We start from the raw sequence: 20,079 nt of genomic DNA, 5'->3' as shown, positions 1-20,079 counted from the left end.
ATGGAAGCATCGAAATCGTGGCTGAGTGGTAGCGTCTCCGTCTCACACTCCGGAGACCCTGGTTCGATTCCCACCCAGCCCATCTTGGAAGTTGCTTTTTATTTATGGAGTGCATGCCGTGATTTATCGCTCACGGTCAACGCCGCAAAACGCTGACGCCGACACCGACGCCGACACCCGACACCGACGCCGACGACACCGGCTTTTCTGCGACACGAGCTCCTTAACGCTATCGCGTTAATAACCGGTGCGTCGGCAACTGAAAAGCACCCTATCCGCCACACAAGAACAGGGGGGGGGGACCCTTTCCTCCTCTTTCTGCATGGCGGCGACGGTGTTCTATGCAGTCACGTTATCTTGACTCTCTAGCGGCGTCAGCGGCATCCAGCGGTATCAGTCGGTCGCTGCTAGCGCTGGGGGGATGAAAGGGGGGCGGAGCTGGTTACGAGGCGGACGACAACGCCGACGACGACGCGGAACCCAGGAACGGACGCCAAAGAGCTGCGCTCTAAAATATGTCTAAACACTGTAGGAGCATGAAACCAAATGCACATTGTTGGCCATCGTATGCAGCAAGTCGCATTGTTCTTTCTATTGCTTGATTGCATATTTTGTCGAGGTTAATTAACCCACTTCACACGTATCAACTTCAGGGCAAAAGGTTTCTAGAGCACCAGTGGTGCAAAACGGACTGGAATTGGGAGGCAGCGTTTAGTGAAGCTTCTTTTATAGTATCCGAAGATCTACACAAGGTGGTGTGTGGTGGCAGAATGTTTAAATATCGCATATAGAACAATTTTAGCCCGTGAGCTAGATTACCCGAAGAGGTGGGTATTACTTGCTGGAGAAATCGAAAGGTATATTCGACTAATTAACAAAATATCACTTATAAGATTACGCTAAATAGTTGAGGACACATATCGCATATGCAAATTGGAGCTTGTTTCATTGAGCATCTAAGTAAGATACGAGCGGGCCATCTCCGAGCAAGCAAAAGACAGCTTGGTTTATAGAGTGCTCGTATTTATTAGTGCAAGGCGAGTGACAGCAAAAGGGAATCGTACAGAGTGTGTGTGGTGATAAGTATCTGTATGACGTGTATCATGAGTCTAGATAACCATAGCGATAGCATTTTCCTTGCTCTGAAGGAGCAAAACAAGAACTATTAACATGTGGTTCGACCAACTAGGGGAACAAATGTCCTAGGGCCTGAACGAAATCCGCGCCGCAGGCTAACCGCTCCGGAGGCCTTCTGTTTCGGGTAGATCTCAACGTATAGGCTCACGTGGTCTCGTTGCCTGTTGGTACTTCATGCCGGACTGGTTCGTCATCGTCCGATCCCTCAAGTTACGTATCTTCCGCAGAATTGCCGAATGGTTTTTTTTTTTCGCTGCAAGCAGGTGTTGGCGCTTACGTCGCATTACTTTGTCCTTGTCTGTTACAACTTCAGACCTATGCCGCATCTTGTTCACTTCCTTCGCCGCCTTCGTCAGCCATGAGTCTCCTTGAATTCAAACGACTTACCCTCTCTGTAAGGGTGGAAGATTTGCCCTCGTTGGCATAGTCTGCTGGTGTTTTTTCGCAGCCTGGCATGTTGTTTCCTGGAAGTCCGGTATTGGCGTGTGCAGTCGCCGACCATGAAGGATCTATTCTGGTGACCGACTGCCTGCCAGGGGCAGGGCCTGTAGTTGCACAGTCCTAGCCAAAAATGATTTTTTTCTTCGGTTGTTTTCTTGAGAATTCTTCTCACGACTTGTACGCCTTTTTCGGCCAGCCCGGTTGAACGGGAAAATGTAGTGCTTGAAATGGTGTGTTTAGATCAGTTTCTTGCTAAGCTTGAAAATTCTCGGCTGCTGAATTGAGGCCGTCCGTCAGTACAAGCCTCAATGGGAATGGCATACGCGCTCAATTTGACAACGACTATGGCAGACGATACGTCGAGCAGTAATGCCACTTCGGGAAAATTGGACACCGTATCGCGTGCACGGAGATAGGAGTTCCCTGAATACTCAGTTATATCTACATGGACTCTGTATCACGCGTGTTCAAGAACAGAACGTATCATGATAGGTTAGTCTCTTCTTTGTAGGAGTATTTTTGCAAACTACACACGTGCTCACTAGATTGTCAATGCCATTATTTATTCCTTGCCAGAAAACGAGGCACTTTTTTAAATGTGAGAGTAAATGCCTCAGGGCATACAGGGGATGGAATGGGAGTGAATAAGGATGATTAATTAAATGAAAAGAGATTTGATGATCTAATGAAGTCCCAGAGGAATCGATAATCTGGTGCCTGCGTCCAAGCAGTGTAATCGCTTGGATTATTCGGCGAAAGTCCCGCTGCTGCGAGGTGCCGGTGCCTCGCGGGTTTCAGTGCAGGGCAAACCCACAGCAGGTGGTGGAAGTCGGCTTAGCATTTCGCGACTAGCAGACTGGTCACTCAGGGCGAGGATATAACGGGCAAAAGTGCGGCCACTTCCGAGTCACGGCAGGAGTGAGGGCAACACAGACCTGGATCCTCCGAAGCGCAACCTGGTAGACTCTGCGAACGATACAGCAGGGCGTGACAGAGACTATGATGCAGCGGAATCGATAGTTGTAGTGGTGTGAGATTCCACTGCACGTCGGCGTCGCGCCAGCAGTTCACGGTGCTGTTGGAGCTTTGAAACCTCCACTAAAAGGCGGCCAACTTGATTCTGAACTGCTGCCATATCATCACGCGGTTGTTCAGGCACGCTCTGCTTCTGTGTAACCAGCGGGCGACGGCGGTCTCTGCAAACTTTGTCGCTGTAAGTCTGTTGGAAATTGGGTGCAGGCGGGTCGGGCTCGGAAAGCTCTGGCCAGTCGTCGTCATGCCACTGGAGTGCCGCAAACCTGTTAGATATCGGCACTGGTTGTGTGGCAGCATGGTGAGGCCATTGCTTATGAAGCCCGAGACAAACGTTCCGAGTGGCCTTTTGGTTTGTGGGAAAGTTGGAGAAGTGATCTCATGTTCGCCGGTCTTGCAGAGTACACATCGGTAAGACACTGTGCCAGCTAGTACAGCTTTATCTGTCGCTGTAAATGTACAGGATCGGCGCATGTGTCCAGGTCGGAAATAGTTGTAACAATACACGACACTGGGTTTATATGACCGAGGTCGTAGAATGCAGCCATAGCAGCACAGGCGGGCTGGGTGAGTTGGTGGGCCCTGCAAGGTGACGATACAAGAGCGCCCCTTTCCTATTTAACACGCTTGAATGACACGGTAAGTAGTACAGTAGAGCTCACGCTGGAGAGCAGTCTGATCCTCGCCAACGTCAACGTTGTAAACGACACAGCGCGGAAAATCCGAGCCCTCTACCACGTACACCTGGACCGGCACGGTGACTTCGCTTGTGATCGAGAGACGCTGAAGCGTTTGCAAACGCTCCACAGCAGCCAATGTCGGGAGCCACAAGGCGATGGTATTCGACTTCTTACTGGCGTGAAGCCGCGGACGCCTGTGGTGCCAAGACAAACGTCTAGGTTCGCCTGAATAATCCTGTTCGGAATCTCCGTGAGGCTTGTGGGGACCAGAGCTTTAATGATTGCTTTACAGCAAACCGAGCCCGGTGTCAAGGCAGCTGGGTGGTCAGTCGTTAGACAGGAACGTTTAATTAGGGAACCGCGGTTGGCCGAAGACCAATCTGGTGCAGATTGCTCCGAAGGGTGCTTCTGAGAACCACGGGGGGCCGACGGCCCAGATCGTAGCGCAGAAGAGAAGTCCATAGGGGTACTCGGTTCATCATGCACCACAACTTGAGCCCCATTCCCAATCGGTGTCTGGGAAGCCATGGGCGGGCTCCGCCCTGAGGGCAGATCACTCGCGGTCTGATGTGCATTTTGGGAAGGCGGCGTGTGGGCTGTAGTCGCAGGTCTCGGAGCAGGAGCCAGGAGCTGGGATCCAGGCTCAGGTGTCAATTGTGCGGCTGGTAATGCCGTCGTGACGAGCGGTGCCCGAAAATTTACCGCCGCCAGCGCGTCACCGGAGGCACTAGGCCTAGTCTCGGTGTACAATTCAGCTGCAGGGCCGATGGAGTGGCATTCGCTGAATGCCAGAAAACCAGGCTGTGCATGAGCGTCCGGAGCGTCCTCGAATATCTTGAGGTCCAATCTCTTGATGTATGGAACGTATTTACGCGGAAGGCGAGATTTTTCACAGGAGCGGTGAGCAGCCACCTTAGCAGGGACACTTTGTCGTCTCCCCTCCGGACGCATACTTGTTGGTATCACTGTCTTGCACCCATTAAACAATATACCGTTTACAAGAGTCAGCCCCTTGAGAAGGTCTTAAGCTGTTCGCCTATCGGCGTGTTCCTCATGGATTCGATGACGCACTTCAAGTAACCCTCATTGTTCGTTTCTTGCGACAATCGATCTTCATTTCCTTCGCAAACGAGTGACGAAACGACGCATACGGCATGGAATTTCATGTCGTCGTTGTCTTCATCTGTGTCAGGTCTGCTGACTGGAAGCCGCGAGAGCATGCCCGCCAGCGCTAGCCGTTTCCCTGGAGTAAACTGCAGTTGAAGATCATATTTGAGCAGCCAAAGGAAACAAAACGCTGCAGTTGCGGTGTCATTTCACCGAAGGCTTTCTGCGCGATGGCTATTAGTGGGAGGTGGTAGGTTTCGAGAACGACACTGCGTTCGTGCATGAAGTGATGGAACTTTCCGCCTCCGAATACCACCGCCATTGCTCATTTTAGGGAATATTGCTAGGGATGGCATTGCTAGGGACGGTGGCGGCTGAGGGTCGTGTCTCCTGTGTCGAGTTGATACTCGAAAACTGACGTTTGGTTTCAAGAACGAGCATTAAATTGGAAAATGTCATGGTAAGACTCCAGAAGGCGGCGAAGGTCGGCAGCTTGAGGAGGAGGAAGGTCAGCAGGGTCATTCCGACAGTCATCGCGCAGCAAACTGGTTGTGGTACAAAGGAAGGATAAATTGGAAGGACTGGTGAAGTCCATCCCGCAAATTTTGCAGTCTTCGGTGGTAGTGATAGCGACATGCCTGCTGGAATCATTTGACGAGACGCGCTGAAGTGTAAAATGGGAATGCAGGTGTGATTGCCCGTTACAGTCACGAGGATGTTAGGCACGGCAACGTTTCTGGCGAGCAGAGCGTATGTTAATGGGGAGAGCACGAGATTGCCATCCTACACACGGGAGCTCGAGGCCATGGATATATACATGGCGGCTTGGGACGGCATGCGCACATAGTCGAGCGAGCAGAGGCGGGCCGAAGGCGAGGTTGGAGCATCGGCTGGGTGAGGTATTTCGAGCTGCAGGAGGTCATTTGTACAGTCGGTTAGAGCAGGATAAGTTATCAGAATGTACATAGCAAGTACCACGTCATAAGGGCATTGCGCAAAAACAGCACATAAAAAAAGTTGAGTTGACGGTGATGCTGATGCGGGCAGTGTAGATTCCAAGGACGGCGGGAATGCCTCCATCGGCCACTCTTACAACGCCGGATACAGCAGGTGGGACCACCTTCATCAGGCGACGGCGAAGACCAGAGCCCATGATAGAAATATGAGCCCCGGTGTCAACAAATGCAGAGGTAGAGGTGGTCACGCCATCAACGTCAACGTCCAGCTACATCGTCGAGTGGGCAGAGTATCAGAGGGATTTGGGGTCGAGTCGCGGACGCGGCGTTACCTTCGGCACCTGCATCATACAGTTTTCCGGAGGAAAGCAGCCACGGTAGCTCGCGAGTTTTCGGGGAACGGAAGAACGCATGGCATGAAGGTTACGAACGATACTGGTAACCACTAGGTGATGGCGAGCGGCTGGACTATGTGGTGGCATCGTCAGGCTTGCATGGATATGCCACAGGTGGGGGCTCAAAGGGGTGGCGATCAAGCGGCGAGCATGGGCAAAGGAAGGAGTACGTTGCAGGAATAACCAGCGGCAGTTACAGTAGCGAGCAACGTGCCCGACACGGTGGCAGTTAAAACAGATAGGTCGATTGTTTTCACTTCTCCGATCAGCAGCGTTCCGAGATTGTGGAGCGAAGCTTTTATAACCATAGGGTCCGAGAAGTGGACGTACGACTATCCACGGCACAAGGAGTGTGAACGCCGAGACTCTCATGTTAGTGTCGCACGATGGCTTGGACGAGTAAAACCACTGGTGCGTTCGAGTCGCCGGCGTTAGGGTTGGTAAAGAGGCCAGCTGGAGCCATCGTTTTGATTTCCCACCGGCCAATCCTCGTCCATTCAGCCGAAGGCGGTGAAGGCTGAGGTGGCGGCTGCTATGCACTCGGAGTCGTCGCGGTGGTGTTGGGAACCTGGGCGAATGGTCGTTCAATATGACGGCCTGCTAGAAGCGCTGGCACTCCTCGATCAAGGCATCGAAAATAGCACGATTTCTGCCCAAGAGCAGACTGAATGCGTCGTCCGCTGTCCCCTTGTCAGGCAATTACATGTCGCTGTCAGATTTACGGCTGAGCGCCAACAGGTTTTGCCTGTACGACATGTACGACTCCGTGGACGTTAGAGCTTGAGTTGACAGCTGTTTCTTTGCAGTCATTCTGTCACTGGACGCCGTATCGAACAAGCCACGGAACGTTTGCTTAAATGTATCCCAGCTCCTAAATTCGGCCGCATGATTTTCACAGCACAACTTCGCCGTTTCACTAAGATAAAGGCCACATTGGCCAGCATGACCGCCAGGTCTCAGTGATTGTGATCGCGCACCCATTCGAATTAGGTCAGCCAATCCTTTACGTTGGTGTCATTGGTCCCGTTGACTGTTCTGGAGTCTTGAGGGGCGCTAAAACAATGGTGGTCCCCGTCGCAGAAGTAGATTCCGGCTGTTCTGCCATGGTAGGGGCACCACGGCGCCCACCGCTTCGTAGCGCCGTGGTATGGAGAGTGTAACCTGTACTTCCACCAACGTGTGACAGGGCGTCAAATAGATGAAAGCGAAGCACGATTGCGAGCAAAGAGTACTTAGAGGAATGGCCTAGATGGCTGAACATGCGCAACGATCCGGCCATCACCGTCTTCTTCGTTCGTCCAAGTAAGTTGCTCGTGAAAATATTTAGGTATATGTATGCTATTTATCATGTAATACTATATTACATGCGTTATATTCGGGCCACCATTCTACCAATAAATTTGCTCGTACAAGGCATTACACGTTTCAAAATGTTATTCCTCAGAGTTTTGAGAATGTCAGCTCTAAACAAAATGTGGACAGCGCATGCCTTTTATCTTAAATCACGTCATACTTAAATATTAAAAGTGCCAAACAATAACAGAGCTCGAACCTGGAAATGGTGCAATTTTATTGGCGCGGCTGTGCACTACATCCGGAATCGGTTCAGGAAGGAGGCTTGATACCTAGCCGATACAGAAAAGTGGTGGTAAAATCGTCAGGAAGGACGTTGGCTTTAAATAATAAACATGAATGAAGCTGTCCAACGGTAGGATTCAAACAGAAGACCACGAACACAACAGCTGATTTTTACTTAGTCAGCTTACGTTTACTTCAATTCATAATGACACTGCTCATACGGGTCTTACACTTATTGTAATTTTCTAACGTGTTGCTGTCGCATTCATTGCTTCGTCCTTGTGGCAAAACTGTGATTTTTGTCATAACATCCTGCATATCATATTGCGCAAATGCAAAATCCTGCACGAGAAATTTAGTAATGCTCACACACTAGACCTCCGAGTGAAGGTAGTCTTGCATACACATAAAGAAATTATCCATGACTCTGATTAGCAACATGACATGATCTGCGAAGTAACGCTATAGGTAAATATAGATTCACAACATTACCTTTCTGTAGCGCAATAGCTCGCAGTAACCGAGAAATAACGTGAGTTGCTTGGATGATGCAGTAAGTAAAATTCAGCAAGAGGAATGTTAAATGCACACTGCTAGATAAAACTACAAGGAACAAATAAGGCAAACCGAGTTACATGTCGTTTTAGAGTAATTTGCTCTCGACCAGCTGCCTGTTCCGAAAAATGGTAACTACGCCAACATTATGACGGTTTGCTGTGGTGCGTGCTGTCACAATTGAGGACAGATGGTTTAATGTACCATCAGGCAAGCGTCGACAGTCAACGTAGGATGGCACTTGGGGCTGAGCAAAATCGTACAAACGAACGCCGTTTCTATTCTTTGGTTGCCAGGAGGCGAGCGCGGGCAATGCCGCGTGCTTGGGCTGCCCTGCCGATGGCGTCAAGTGCATACTCGCTGGTCTCTGCTGCGGCGGATGCAAGGTATGCGTCGAGTGGCAATGTGGGTTCTCGGCCGAACGACAGAGAGAGCGGGAAATAACCAGCACTCTCGTGACGCGAACAATTGTATGCACAAGTGACATAGGGTAGGGCAAGGTCCCAATCAGTATGGTCAGACGAGACATTGCACGCATGTCTGTTAGGGTGCGATTCAGACGCCCCGTCAGACCATCAGTCTGGGGATGGTAAGACGTAGTCAGCTTGTGCTTGGTGGAGCAGGGCCGCAGGATGTCGGCGATGAGTTTAAAACAAAATGTCCGACCACAGTCAGTGAGCAGCTGATGTGGAGCATCATGCTGCATAATCACGTCGCGTAAAAGAACATCGGCGATATCTGTGGCGCAGACTGTTGGAAAAGCTCTGGTGATGGCGTAGCGCGTGGCGTAATCTGCCGCCACAGCGACCCACTTGTTGCCAGACGTCGATAGAGGGAAACGGCTAAGTAAATCCAAGCCAACGCGAAAGAACGGCTTCGAAGGAATGTCGAGCGGATGAAGGCACCCGGCAGGGGGCGTTGATGGTGTTTCGCGGCGCTGGCAATTCTCACACGCTTCAACGTATTTCCGGACGGAGCGGGCAAGGCCTGGCCAAAAGAAGCGTCGGCGAATCCGGTCGTAGGTGCGGGAGACGCCAACGTGACGTGCCATAGATAAAACGGGAAGTTCTTGGAGAACCACTGACCGGAGGTGCTTGGGAATGAGGAGGAGTAGGGCAGGACCATCGGGGCGTACAATGTGGCGGTGTAATACACCATGCCGGAGAACAAACAGGTGAAGGGGCGAATCAGAAGGCGAAGGCTCCAAGCCATCAAAGATGGCGCGCAAGGTGGTCTCACGGAGTTGCTCGTCGGCAACACGTAGCAGCTGAGAAACGGAGAAAACGCAAACGTCAGTATCGGGGTGAGGGTCAGCGGGTGATTCTCTCACTGGATAGCGTGATAAGCAGTCTACGCCTTTATGTAATCGACACCGACTTGTACACAACTGCACAGGAATATTGTAGCAGCCACAGAACCCAGGGACCAAGCCGGGCGGTAGGATCCTTGTGTGAGGAAAGCCAGCAGAACCCGTGGTGTTTCGTGATTACACAGACGTGCGTGCCATAAAAGTACCGGCGGAATTTGAAAGCCACCCTGACGAGAGCCAGGCATACACGATCTATAATCGAATAGTTGCGCTCCGCTGCTGTGAGGTGCGGCTAGCGTAGGCGATAACACGATCTTGACCCTGTTGGCGCTGGGCTAAGACGCCTCCGATGCCGTGACCACTGGCATCGGTACGCACTTCTGTACGAAAGGACGGGTCGAAGTGGGCCAGTATAGGTGGCGTGGTGAGAATGTTGGTAATCTGGGCAAACGCGGCAGCTTAAGCGGGGCCCCACGTAAATTCTGAAGATGCTCCTTCTTCGGAAGAGCAGGAAGTGGCGGGAAATTACTGCGAAGTCGGTAATGAAGCGTCGGAAGTAGGAGCCGAGTTCTACAAAACTTCAGACGTCTTTGCCAGACTGATGTGTTGGAAAAGACGTGACAGCACGAATTTTCTCCGGGTATGGTTGAATACTGGAAGCGTCGACGAGGTGGTCCAGCACTGTAATCTGCCGACGACAAAAGTGACTCTTCGATGAATTTTTTGGAGCCCAGCCTCGCGAAAGACTTGAAGAACAGCTGATATGCGCTAAAGGTGCGTCTCAAATATAGGCTAAAATACGAGAACGCCGTCTAAGTAGCAAAAGCATGTTGACCATTTGATCCCTTGAAGCAGAGTCCATCGTCCGTTCGAACGTTGCTGAGGCGCTGCAGAGGCCGAATGGCAAAACATTTAATGGATGTTCACCATCATGAGTGACGAACGCGGTCTTGGTCCTTTTCATCCACAGAAATTTGCCAATAGCCAGACCAAAGGTCTATTGATGATAAGTTGTTGGCACCGTGGAGACAATCGAGGGCGTCGTCAATGCCAGGCAATGGGTAGATGTCTTTCTTCGTAATGCGGTTTAGATGACGATAATCTACGCAGAAACCCCATGTGACATCTTTATCTTTAACAAACACCACGGGTGACACCCTAGGGCTCAACGAAGGTTCAACAATGTCTTTAGCAAACATCTTGTTGACTTCAGCTTGAATAATTTTACGCTCTGGAGCAGAAACTCGGTATGGCCTGCGAAGAATAGGACTGACATCACCAGTATTTGTGTGATGCTTAACAATTGAAGTGTGGCTCAATTGGCGATTGTTGAGGTCGAAGGTGTTGTGATAGGAAACCAAAACGCGAGACAGAGCTGCTGTTTGTTCAGGCAATAGGTCCGCAGCAATCAGTGGACGAAATGTTCGGTCAGGGCGGATAGGATCCTTTGGACATGGTGAAGAATCAGAGCAGACATCTACCGCAAACGTCGTGACGTGGTCATTTCCTATTTCACGCAGCGTCGCAAGCAATATACATTGCTGTAGAATTTCCTTAGTCAGGCCAAAATTGACGATGGGGAGGCATGTTCTGTTATCGGCGACAGTGATGACAGGGTGGGGCGCCGTGATATTGCGCATCAAAAGGACATCAGGAACAGGTGTGCGACGTAATCGCAGTCGGGCACAGGAAAAAATGATAGGAAATGAATGAAAGTGAAGGCTTTAGGCAGCAGGCGGACGAAGATGGCCGTACTAAAGTTATTCAGCACGAAAATGCACAATATAGGAATTTCGGGCAGAGGGTACCGGCAGAACAGTCGGTCAAAGCTCAATGCGCCGTAAGAAAGTCGAGTCGGAGGATTAGGTCTGAGAAGCTAGTCAGAAGCTAAGAATAAGGGTCTGAGAAGCTCTACTTTAAAGGAATAGATGGGCTCATCCGTTTTGTGCCCATCTATCGATATATAAGAAAAGAGCAGATTGGGGGACGGAACAAACGCGAGTTAATGACATCTTAGTTGAAATCAAGAAAATGAAATGGGAATGGGCAGGACATGTAATGAGGAGGGAAGATAACCGATGGTCATTAAGGGTTACAGACTGGATTTCAAGGGTAGGGAAGCGTAGCTGGGGGCGACGGAAAGTTAGGTGGGCGGATGAGATTAAGAAGTTTGCATGGACCACTTGGCCACAATTAGTACATCACCGGGGTAGTTGGAGATGTAGGGTAGAGGCCTTTGCCCTGCAGTGGGCGCAAGCAGGCTTATGTTGATTATCTATCTATCTATCTATCTATCTATCTATCTATCTATCTATCTATCTATCTATCTATCTATCTATCTATCTATCTATCTATCTATCTATCTATCTATCTATCTATCTATCTATCTATCTATCTATCTATCTATCTATCTATCTATCTATCTATCTATCTATCTATCTACCTACCTACCTACCTACCTACCTACCTACCTACCTACCTACCTAACTGTCTGTCTGTCTGTCTGTCTGTCTGTCTGTCTGTCTGTCTGTCTGTCTGTCTGTCTGTCTGTCTGTCTGTCTGTCTGTCTGTCTGTCTGTCTGTCTGTCTGTCTGTCTGTGGTCTTACGCTGACTCAGTGAGCCGAGTTGAATGATTGCTTGGAGCACTAGGTATACATGCTCGTGGTCGTGATGCCTTCATGGTCATTCCAGGGTTGTTATTCTAGCTTCGTATTTTTACCCTCGGCATGCCGTCGCCGCCACGCCTTCAACCCCGACCTAATGGCCCGAGTTTTCTAATGAACTCGCGCCACTAGGTATGTGCTTGTGGTCATGATAGCTTGAGTAGTCGCTGTATTGTACTGATCCTATCTTTGTTATCCAATTCTCATCATGCTTTCATCGTTCCGCCATCGTCTACATATATGCATTCCTTGTCGCACCCCCATCGTGAGGACGTCTTGGTCGTACACTCTTCGTCACTGCTACTTCGTGATCTGACTCTCGTTCTGCTGTCGTCGTCATGCCTCCTACTCCGACCCGGTGGTCCTATTATGCAATAGCTTGGCGCACTAGTTATGTGTTCTTGGTCCGGATGCCGCCGTGGTCATCGTATCATCATCATTCCAGCTTTGTCATACAGCTCTCGTCACGTGGCCATCATCAGACTATCTCCAACACATAGTAGTCATCATGCAGTCGTCATCACGTGGTCATCTTGTCATTGTCATCATTACAGTAACGCCATCTCATGGTCGTTATCATATTTATCTAGCCACTTACGTCGACACGGTGTCCCAAGTAGTCGACCTGCTTAGGCCACTATGTATGTGCTCTTGCTCGGGGAGCCGTCATGTTCACTCCATTTTCGTAATTCTAACTTCGTGACATATTACTTTCTTCTATTTGCTTGCTTCGCGATATGTTACTTTCCACCCCGAAAAATTGGAAACGTAACATGTACAGTCATCATAAAAAGTGTGCGAACCACGGACAGAAAAGCTTAATATTGCCTAAGCGAGGGCCCTTAATCGGGTATTCGGGTAACCAGCCTTGAATTGTACCGGGTTTTTTATTATGTTAAAAACCGCTTGTGGCAAATAAAATTGTTCCGTTGGATTACTCAAAGAGCCAACATTATATACAAAGCGAACCAAGATGCATAATTGAGTTACTACCAAAACTTAAATAATGACAATTTTAACCACATACTGCAGTGCAAATATTGCACGAAAGTATGCATAAAAGGTCAACAAACAAAAACACCAAGGACAACACAGGGGAAATTGTGCGCAAAAATCAGGCCCCTCAATTAATCCCTTTCTCTTTCGCTAAAGTATTCACTCACTTCACAAGGCACGTCCACTTGAAATAAACTATCAAACTAAGATGTTCTGAGATAAGCGCATTCTAACTTGCGGTAAAAATACCCTGTTGTTCAACTTGCGTTTTTAACGAAATGCCTTTTCTACACTGAAGCTGAAAAATTCATGGAACGCCAATGCATTTCGGTGCAAACGTTGAGAACGTATACCTGAAAACTGATATGCTCTTCAGGATTCGTTGTAAGTGGACATACCATTCCAAGCCACCAGCTAAAATTTAGTAAATTGCAATATGTGCCTAAACTGATTAATTAAAAAATTCAATCAGCCAAGTTTCTTGAATTAGCCAAATACTCCATTTCATTTCTCATTCAAATAATTTCCGCCTCTTAGAGTAATTAGGTGAACGACATTCCATGGGTCATTTTTAAAGGTTCTCTTTATGATAGGAAAAAGTCTCGATATGTCATTTTCTCCCCTCTTTAATGCCGTAATGGCCTTGAGGGTATGGTAAAAAAATAAACAAACAAGGAAATAAAGAAATAAAAGAAATATGCCAACAAAATAGTTTAGTACGGTATTTATGTCCACGAAACTAACATGTTGTAAATAAATTTTGACGCCGATTGGAGAAGAAACATTACCGCGACGTTTATGAATCTGATGTATTTCAAATATGACCGGAGAAATCGTAGCTGGGTTTGAACAATGGAAAACAACCTGAAAGCAATGCCTCAAGCACTCAGAAATTGCACCATACTTTTATTCATTTTAACTTGTTCCGATGCTGAAACAATCGACAGAAGTGTGGCCTACGGTTAAAGATGCGTTTGCAGCTGAATACCAAGTAGTCTTGGAGGTAACTCGTAATTAGCCAGTGCCACTGCATCTTGAATGGTTGGAGTGATGTGCTCGTCTCCAATTTTCTCAAACAGGGCTTTTTGTGACTTGATCGTGCGCAGCGCTGAATCTAGGTAGGAAGAACACATAAGAACACACATGTCAAAGTGCATGTTTATAGTCTCGTTAGCAAAACGTGCTACCTTCAGCTCGAAGCGTCACGGAGACGAAGGTGAATTGCTACAAAAGCAGCATCAGATAAAGTAAGGCTTATGTGCCGCAGAAAAAAAGAAACACCATTAACGGGAATAGCTACAACATTTATTTCCAACATATCTTGAATCGCACCCCTGCACCGCCTTGACGCATGCTACACTGAAAGAGTGAAATGACTTTGCTAGTAATAACAAAATCAGTCACTTTAAGATTGCTGCTGGAACTTAGCGTCAAAAAGACACCAGGCCGTAACGTTGCCCTGATACGTACAGGCCGATATTGCCAACTGGTTAATGTTGAAAATGAAAGCAGTCTCTTATGTAAGAGACAATAAGGCAGTAACCGGAGTCCAACTAACAGTTTAATCTACTCGGCACAACACGGCTTGAAAAAGTGGATTTCCACAGTTACCGAATATCTTAAAATTACGTGTGGCTCAACCGAAAAGGTCTGTTGATGTCTCCACATGCAATATTTATATGAATTGCCAAGGTCCTTGCTGATGTTATGCACAGCAGTTCACTTATTACCCTGGGTTCATCGGACATGAAAATAAAGCAGTTTTATCTATAACGAGCTATCGCTCAAATTATAGTCAATTGGAAACGATAAATAATACAGACTGATATCACCATCAACAATTCGCTGGATTTGAAAAAAACGCAGGCAGTGTAGAGACGTTTCCTTTTTCTTATTATATGCAATAGAACCTGGTATAACAGTGTGATTTTTCACCGACCACTGTATGGTTTTTACAGCTGTTGGTGAAACGCGGGCGAAAATCAGCCTGTGTACATTGTTAAAAAATTACGGCGGCCTAGTGTGACGAAAGGGGTAAGGAAATCAATATAAAGAAAAGAAACTACGTGTATAATCCTATCCTCAGAAAAAGGACTACTTGTTCTGTACTACAGCTTCATTACTAATGGTCTAAATCGCACTAAAAGTCTGAAAGGTATAGGACTCACATGATAAAATGAAATAGAAGAAATCGACATTGTATGTGCAAAGGTTCCTCACCAATTCATTTTACTGCGGCTGAAGTTATGTGCCATTCCTGGTCACGTTAAGATAACAACACACGAAAGATTGTCCAGCCTATAGTACATTATGAAATCATTGTTTGGAGCACCCACGAACAGTATAATTTAGGTAAATTATGAAAAAGAAATTTGAAAAAGGCGCTTAGGTTTGTTCAGTCGAAGTAAGCGTGGCATGGAAGTGTTACTGTTGCCAAATTTTAAGCCGGAAACCTTACATGCGTGCAAGGCGACCTTACAGCTTCGTGGAGTACTTGTACTGACTGGATCATGGAATCGTACATGTGCATATATCTAAGTACAGTAAAAGCTCGTTAATTCGAACCGCAAGGGGAAGCCGCTTCAGTTCGAATTAACGAAAGTTCGAACTAACGAAAGTGAAGGAGGGCAACAGTACACTGCGATTTGGAAGCAGTAGGGCATGTCAGAAAGTTGGCGTGTCAGAAAGTGATGGCCTGTGCCGCGGGCACACGCCATCTTCAAGTCGAAGCTCTGGGTCCGAGTGTGCCACACCACCGATGTCCACCGAAACGAACGTTAGCCGAGGCTTAACACCATCTCAATGAATCGCGACGGCCGATACCTCCTAAGCTGAAAACAGAGGTGCACAACCGATGAATACTGCCGAGACAAAGACGCTGAACATGTGAAGGTGGCGAAGGCCCTGATTCGTTGGATCTTGGTTGCAAGCGCAGCTGCGACGTACTTGATTCGCTGTGTTTTGGCGCTTGCCGTGCCATCTCCGCACAACATTAGCAGCTGTACAAGATTTGCAAAGCCTCCGAGATTCGCAACGGGCAAGAAGTCTCGGAGGTTACGTAGAACGGCGAGGCGGCGGCCGCCGCTGCCTTCTGGCTGACCCCGCGTCGGTTAGATTTTTTTCCGATTTTGCCTTCTCTCGCCGTTCTCTCCGTTTCGGAGGCAATACAGCCTTGTGTGTAGGTAGTAGGCGCGCTTCCCTGGCCGTGTGCCAGGCGAGCGTAGTTCGAATTATCCGTGAGGGAACCTTCTCGCGTTCGAATTAACGGACTTTTTTATACATAGACTTCTGTGGAGCTTGGCCGGACCAAATCGTACAGTTCGAATTATCCATAAATTCGAATTATTGAAGTTCGAATTAACGAGCTTTCACTGTATATGAATTCATCTGCTCGCGGTTCAACCAAAATGAATCATGAAACCAAATAAGACCATTCTTTGCTCGTTGTGGTAGTTTATGGCATGCAAATTTCTCAAGAATGGTGGATAAGATGAAAGCCTGCCAGCTATTGGCGTAAACTACGATTCTGCGGGAACATTTTTTGAAAAACAAGAGAAGTCCATCTGTGTGGATCAACACCACTGATGCAGTATGCTGTAGGCATTGTTGCACGTAGTGATTAATTAGTGATAGTTTATTTGTTCCATTTATTGCTTTTTCTGCAGTACATGTGCGCCATACATTGTTGTTCCTAGCTTGACGATATGTTTTGTGTGTTCAGTTCTGCTTGGAACTACAGCACTCCCGCGTTAGGAATAAATAAAAGAAGTAACCGACCAGAATATTTATGACATCCTAGAGGATTGTAACCATAGCAATAAATAACGAAGATTCCAAATAAATAAAATAGCTATTTGCGACCGGTTGGCAGTTTAACGCGAAATGTACCAAACAGTTAGGTGCCTAGGGATATTAGACAAGTAAGTAAAAAAATATGGTATTTTTAGGTGCCTAAACCACAATCTGATTATGAGGCACGCCGTGATAGGGGACTCCGGATTAATTTCGACCACCTAGAGTCCTTTAACGTGAACCTAAATCTAGGTACACGAGTGTTTTTGCATTTCGGTCCCACCAACTTGTGGCTGCTGTACCGTGGATTTCATCCCCGGACGTCATCCTCAGCAGCGCAACACCAAAGCCACTAAGCAAGAACGACGGTTCCGAGCAAGTAGCAAATTTTGAAGGAAAGAATTAAGAACAGAATTTACCCAATTTTTTAAAGATTGGTGAACACAAATATCCGTTAAAACTTCCTGCTGTCATAGCAGCAAACCTTAAGCCAGTACTCTGCGCTGTCGTATACCCTATTTACCTGGGAGTTGCGCACTTCGATGGAGTAGGACAGCTATAATGTTACCATTAGTTTCACCATTAGGTAAAAACGGAACCTTCGGATCACTGGGACTTAAATTCGGCATAGGAACGAAACACCACCGTTGTGGCTGCAAAGGTTGATTGCCTGAGCGTTTTCCACGCCCATATGAAGCGCGTGCATAAAGATTACCATCACATTGAAATGTGATCATCTTTTCCATTATGAAACGTTACATAAAGTGGTAGTTGTAGCACTGCTGAGTTCATGGAGCTGCCTCGACACGGTATGGAACAGCAGCCAAGCTAAAAAAATGGGTACACAGCCCTTTGTCGAGCAAACACTGACAATGCTGCTATAATCAGTCATCATATTTTGTGCAACAAGCCTTCGCACAACCTATGCACTCAGCAAGCGTTTTCGTTCATCACAAAGGTGTTCGTCGCTGTACTAAAGCATTAATTTGCTGGAAGCCAGACCCTCTTTCCTCAAGAACCAGTAACTTGTTTTAATGCTTTGCTTGTTTCACTCGAATGAAGTGAGAACCCGTATCTTTATTTTTGAGGTCACTCGATCACTCATCTCCATAACATCGCCTTTATATTCTCCCTTAGAGTAGTACGGAACGCGTCTTGCATGGCTACTATTAGGACAAAACACAACGACAGATGTTTTAAGCAAGACCTTGTTTGAAAACTACAATTGAGTACATATATGAATTCAGCATAATTGTGCAATTTCGAAATTTTTTTATGCGCACACTTAAAAGAATATATGTCGCGGCAGTGTACTGCACAGAAATTAGTAACATCTCTGCTTCCACAAAGTTGGATTCCGTAAACCCCGCCTTCATAGACATTTTCCTACTGTAATACTCAGTTGTGTCAATGTGTCAAATACCAAATGTTGCGCATTGAGGGGACTAATCAACATGAACTTCACTATTGTCATATACTCTCGACGACTGTTTAAGATGCAATTATTGGTCACCTGTATACAAGAATGAAGATGAAAAAATAAAACGAGTACTGAAAGCATGGTAATAGCGCAGTATCTGTGTTTTCCCTTTTGAAGAGACGAAGTTCTTCTTGAAGCAGTAGCAAGATCGAGTGAGTTAAGGAAATTGCACCCTTAAAGCATATTTTATTACGAGCTCGGAACTCCTTGTGTGCTTAAGGTGTTCGCCTATAACAATTCCTCTTACCTTGTAGCGAAGCCAAATACAGGACGCACTTGTTTTGTTGACAGATGTCCAAAACCTAGAAGGAGATACATGAATATGCGTATTATTCTCATAGGCCTAATAAGAATGAACAATGCGTTGCCCAGTGGACTAAATTTTGTATTAGTTTGAAATAATTCACAAATCAAGATACAATACGGAGTTTGCAGGCACTCTACCAAACGTTCCCGCAGCCAAAGGACAGCGGCGAGGTTATTTATAAAAAATGCATTTTGCACTAACGGAATTATGGAAGGAAACGTTGCGCATATGCTCAAATAACTGCAAATTTAGGACTCATTCTTAAAAGAAGAGAAGTAAGAAAACACGTGATAACAACATGGAGGTCAGCCAATTCGAAAACAAAAGCTTGCTGAAAATTCCACCTTTACCAAAAATTCCATCTATGTGTTAAGGTACGTCCTCACTTGTGGAAACAAGCGTGCGCAAGACAGCGCGCTTAAAAACGCGCGCCGCGTTCCGAAGGCCGTACCACTGCGCGTTCGCGGTCACGTAGACCGACGGGAAGGCGAGAGTTCTCGCCCTCTCTCGAGATTCCTCGGGAGTCCGCGAGAATTCCCACGGGTTTCAGTCGGTATCGGCGGGTATGAAGCCCGCCGAGAAAACACGACGCGCGCGCCGGTCCGACTCGCCGGCGAGATCAATGACCTCACCACGCACGTGATGACTTCGGCGCCTGTGACTGGCTCGCTCGTGTTTACGGAAACGCGGCGCCGCGAAAAAAATGGGTTCGGGACCCATCCTTGCGCGGAAGAGAACTCTCGTCGCGAAAGCGCCTTTCGGGGCGCGCGTTTTAGTCGCGCCGGCTAGAGTGCGCTTATTCCCGCAAGTGAGGACGTACCTTTAGACATAAAAATTTGGAAAGACAGTTAATAATTCAAACATGAACGCTAGTAGGTGTTCACATGAAATGCACATATCCGTATCTTAACGTTGATCTTTGCGAGAAGAATAATTGATTAAACCATGTGACCTATTTTGCGCAGTTTAAATTCACGCTACGAAGTACAAATGCATTTCGACTTTGCGGCCTTTAACACGAATGGTTTTACAGACGCAGCGATAGCTGTTTGATACACTTCTGGTAGCGTCTTGGTGTTACAATGCGCTACTAGTCAGCGACAAAAAATACAGAATAACAAAAGAAAGCAAAATAGTGAGGACAAAGGGTAAAATGCACATGTTACAGAAGAAATTGATAGGATACACAATACGGTTCAGCCTCCTCATAGGCCAAGCCACCAACGTAAAATGTGGTAGCAGACACAAAGAAAGCCTATACCCAGGAACGGCAATTACGTACACGCAGAATAAATGGCCGAAACGTAGTATCATAATCGCAGAGCTACGGCTTTTCGAGACGCACGCTTTTCTGAAGGCAAGCTTTATTAGTAATATAACAAATTTGAGGACGCTTAAGCTTCGCCTTCAAGAGTGGAACACGACAGCGTTCCCGTCGACCCGCCAAGGGGTGTAAGACAATGTGCTACGGCGCAGCGATCATTTACGAGGCGCCGCCCCGCATCGGACTTAGCACCCACCAATCACGCGGCGAGCGTCGAGCAACGCAGCGTTCTGCGCGGCAACGAAACGTGCGCCTGAGCGAGCGGAACGAACCAAAGAACTCGGTGTCTCGGAACGTCGTGATCGGCATGAACAACCGGGCGGCGA

The 20,079-nt window shown here is 47.5% G+C and overlaps 1 protein-coding gene across 1 annotated transcript in view; it reads right to left on the bottom strand.

The window, feature by feature from the left end:
* Positions 1 to 13,788: 13,788 nt before the first annotated feature.
* The window catches only part of LOC135921467 (sulfate transporter-like), a 108,025-nt gene continuing 101,734 nt past the window's right edge, over positions 13,789 to 20,079 (bottom strand). Inside the window, exons 16-17 of the mRNA XM_065455828.2 lie at positions 18,370 to 18,424; positions 13,789 to 13,964 (exon numbers count right to left, since the gene is read on the bottom strand). Coding sequence (XP_065311900.2) covers positions 13,813 to 13,964; positions 18,370 to 18,424 — 207 coding nt within the window. The 3' untranslated portion in view covers positions 13,789 to 13,812. The remainder of the gene's footprint in view (positions 13,965 to 18,369; positions 18,425 to 20,079) is intronic.

The sequence above is a fragment of the Dermacentor albipictus genome, chromosome 10, assembly GCF_038994185.2.
Source record: "Dermacentor albipictus isolate Rhodes 1998 colony chromosome 10, USDA_Dalb.pri_finalv2, whole genome shotgun sequence".
NCBI lineage: Eukaryota > Metazoa > Arthropoda > Arachnida > Ixodida > Ixodidae > Dermacentor > Dermacentor albipictus.
Note: the sequence above shows the minus strand (reverse complement) of the source record. Positions and strands in the feature narration are given on the sequence as shown.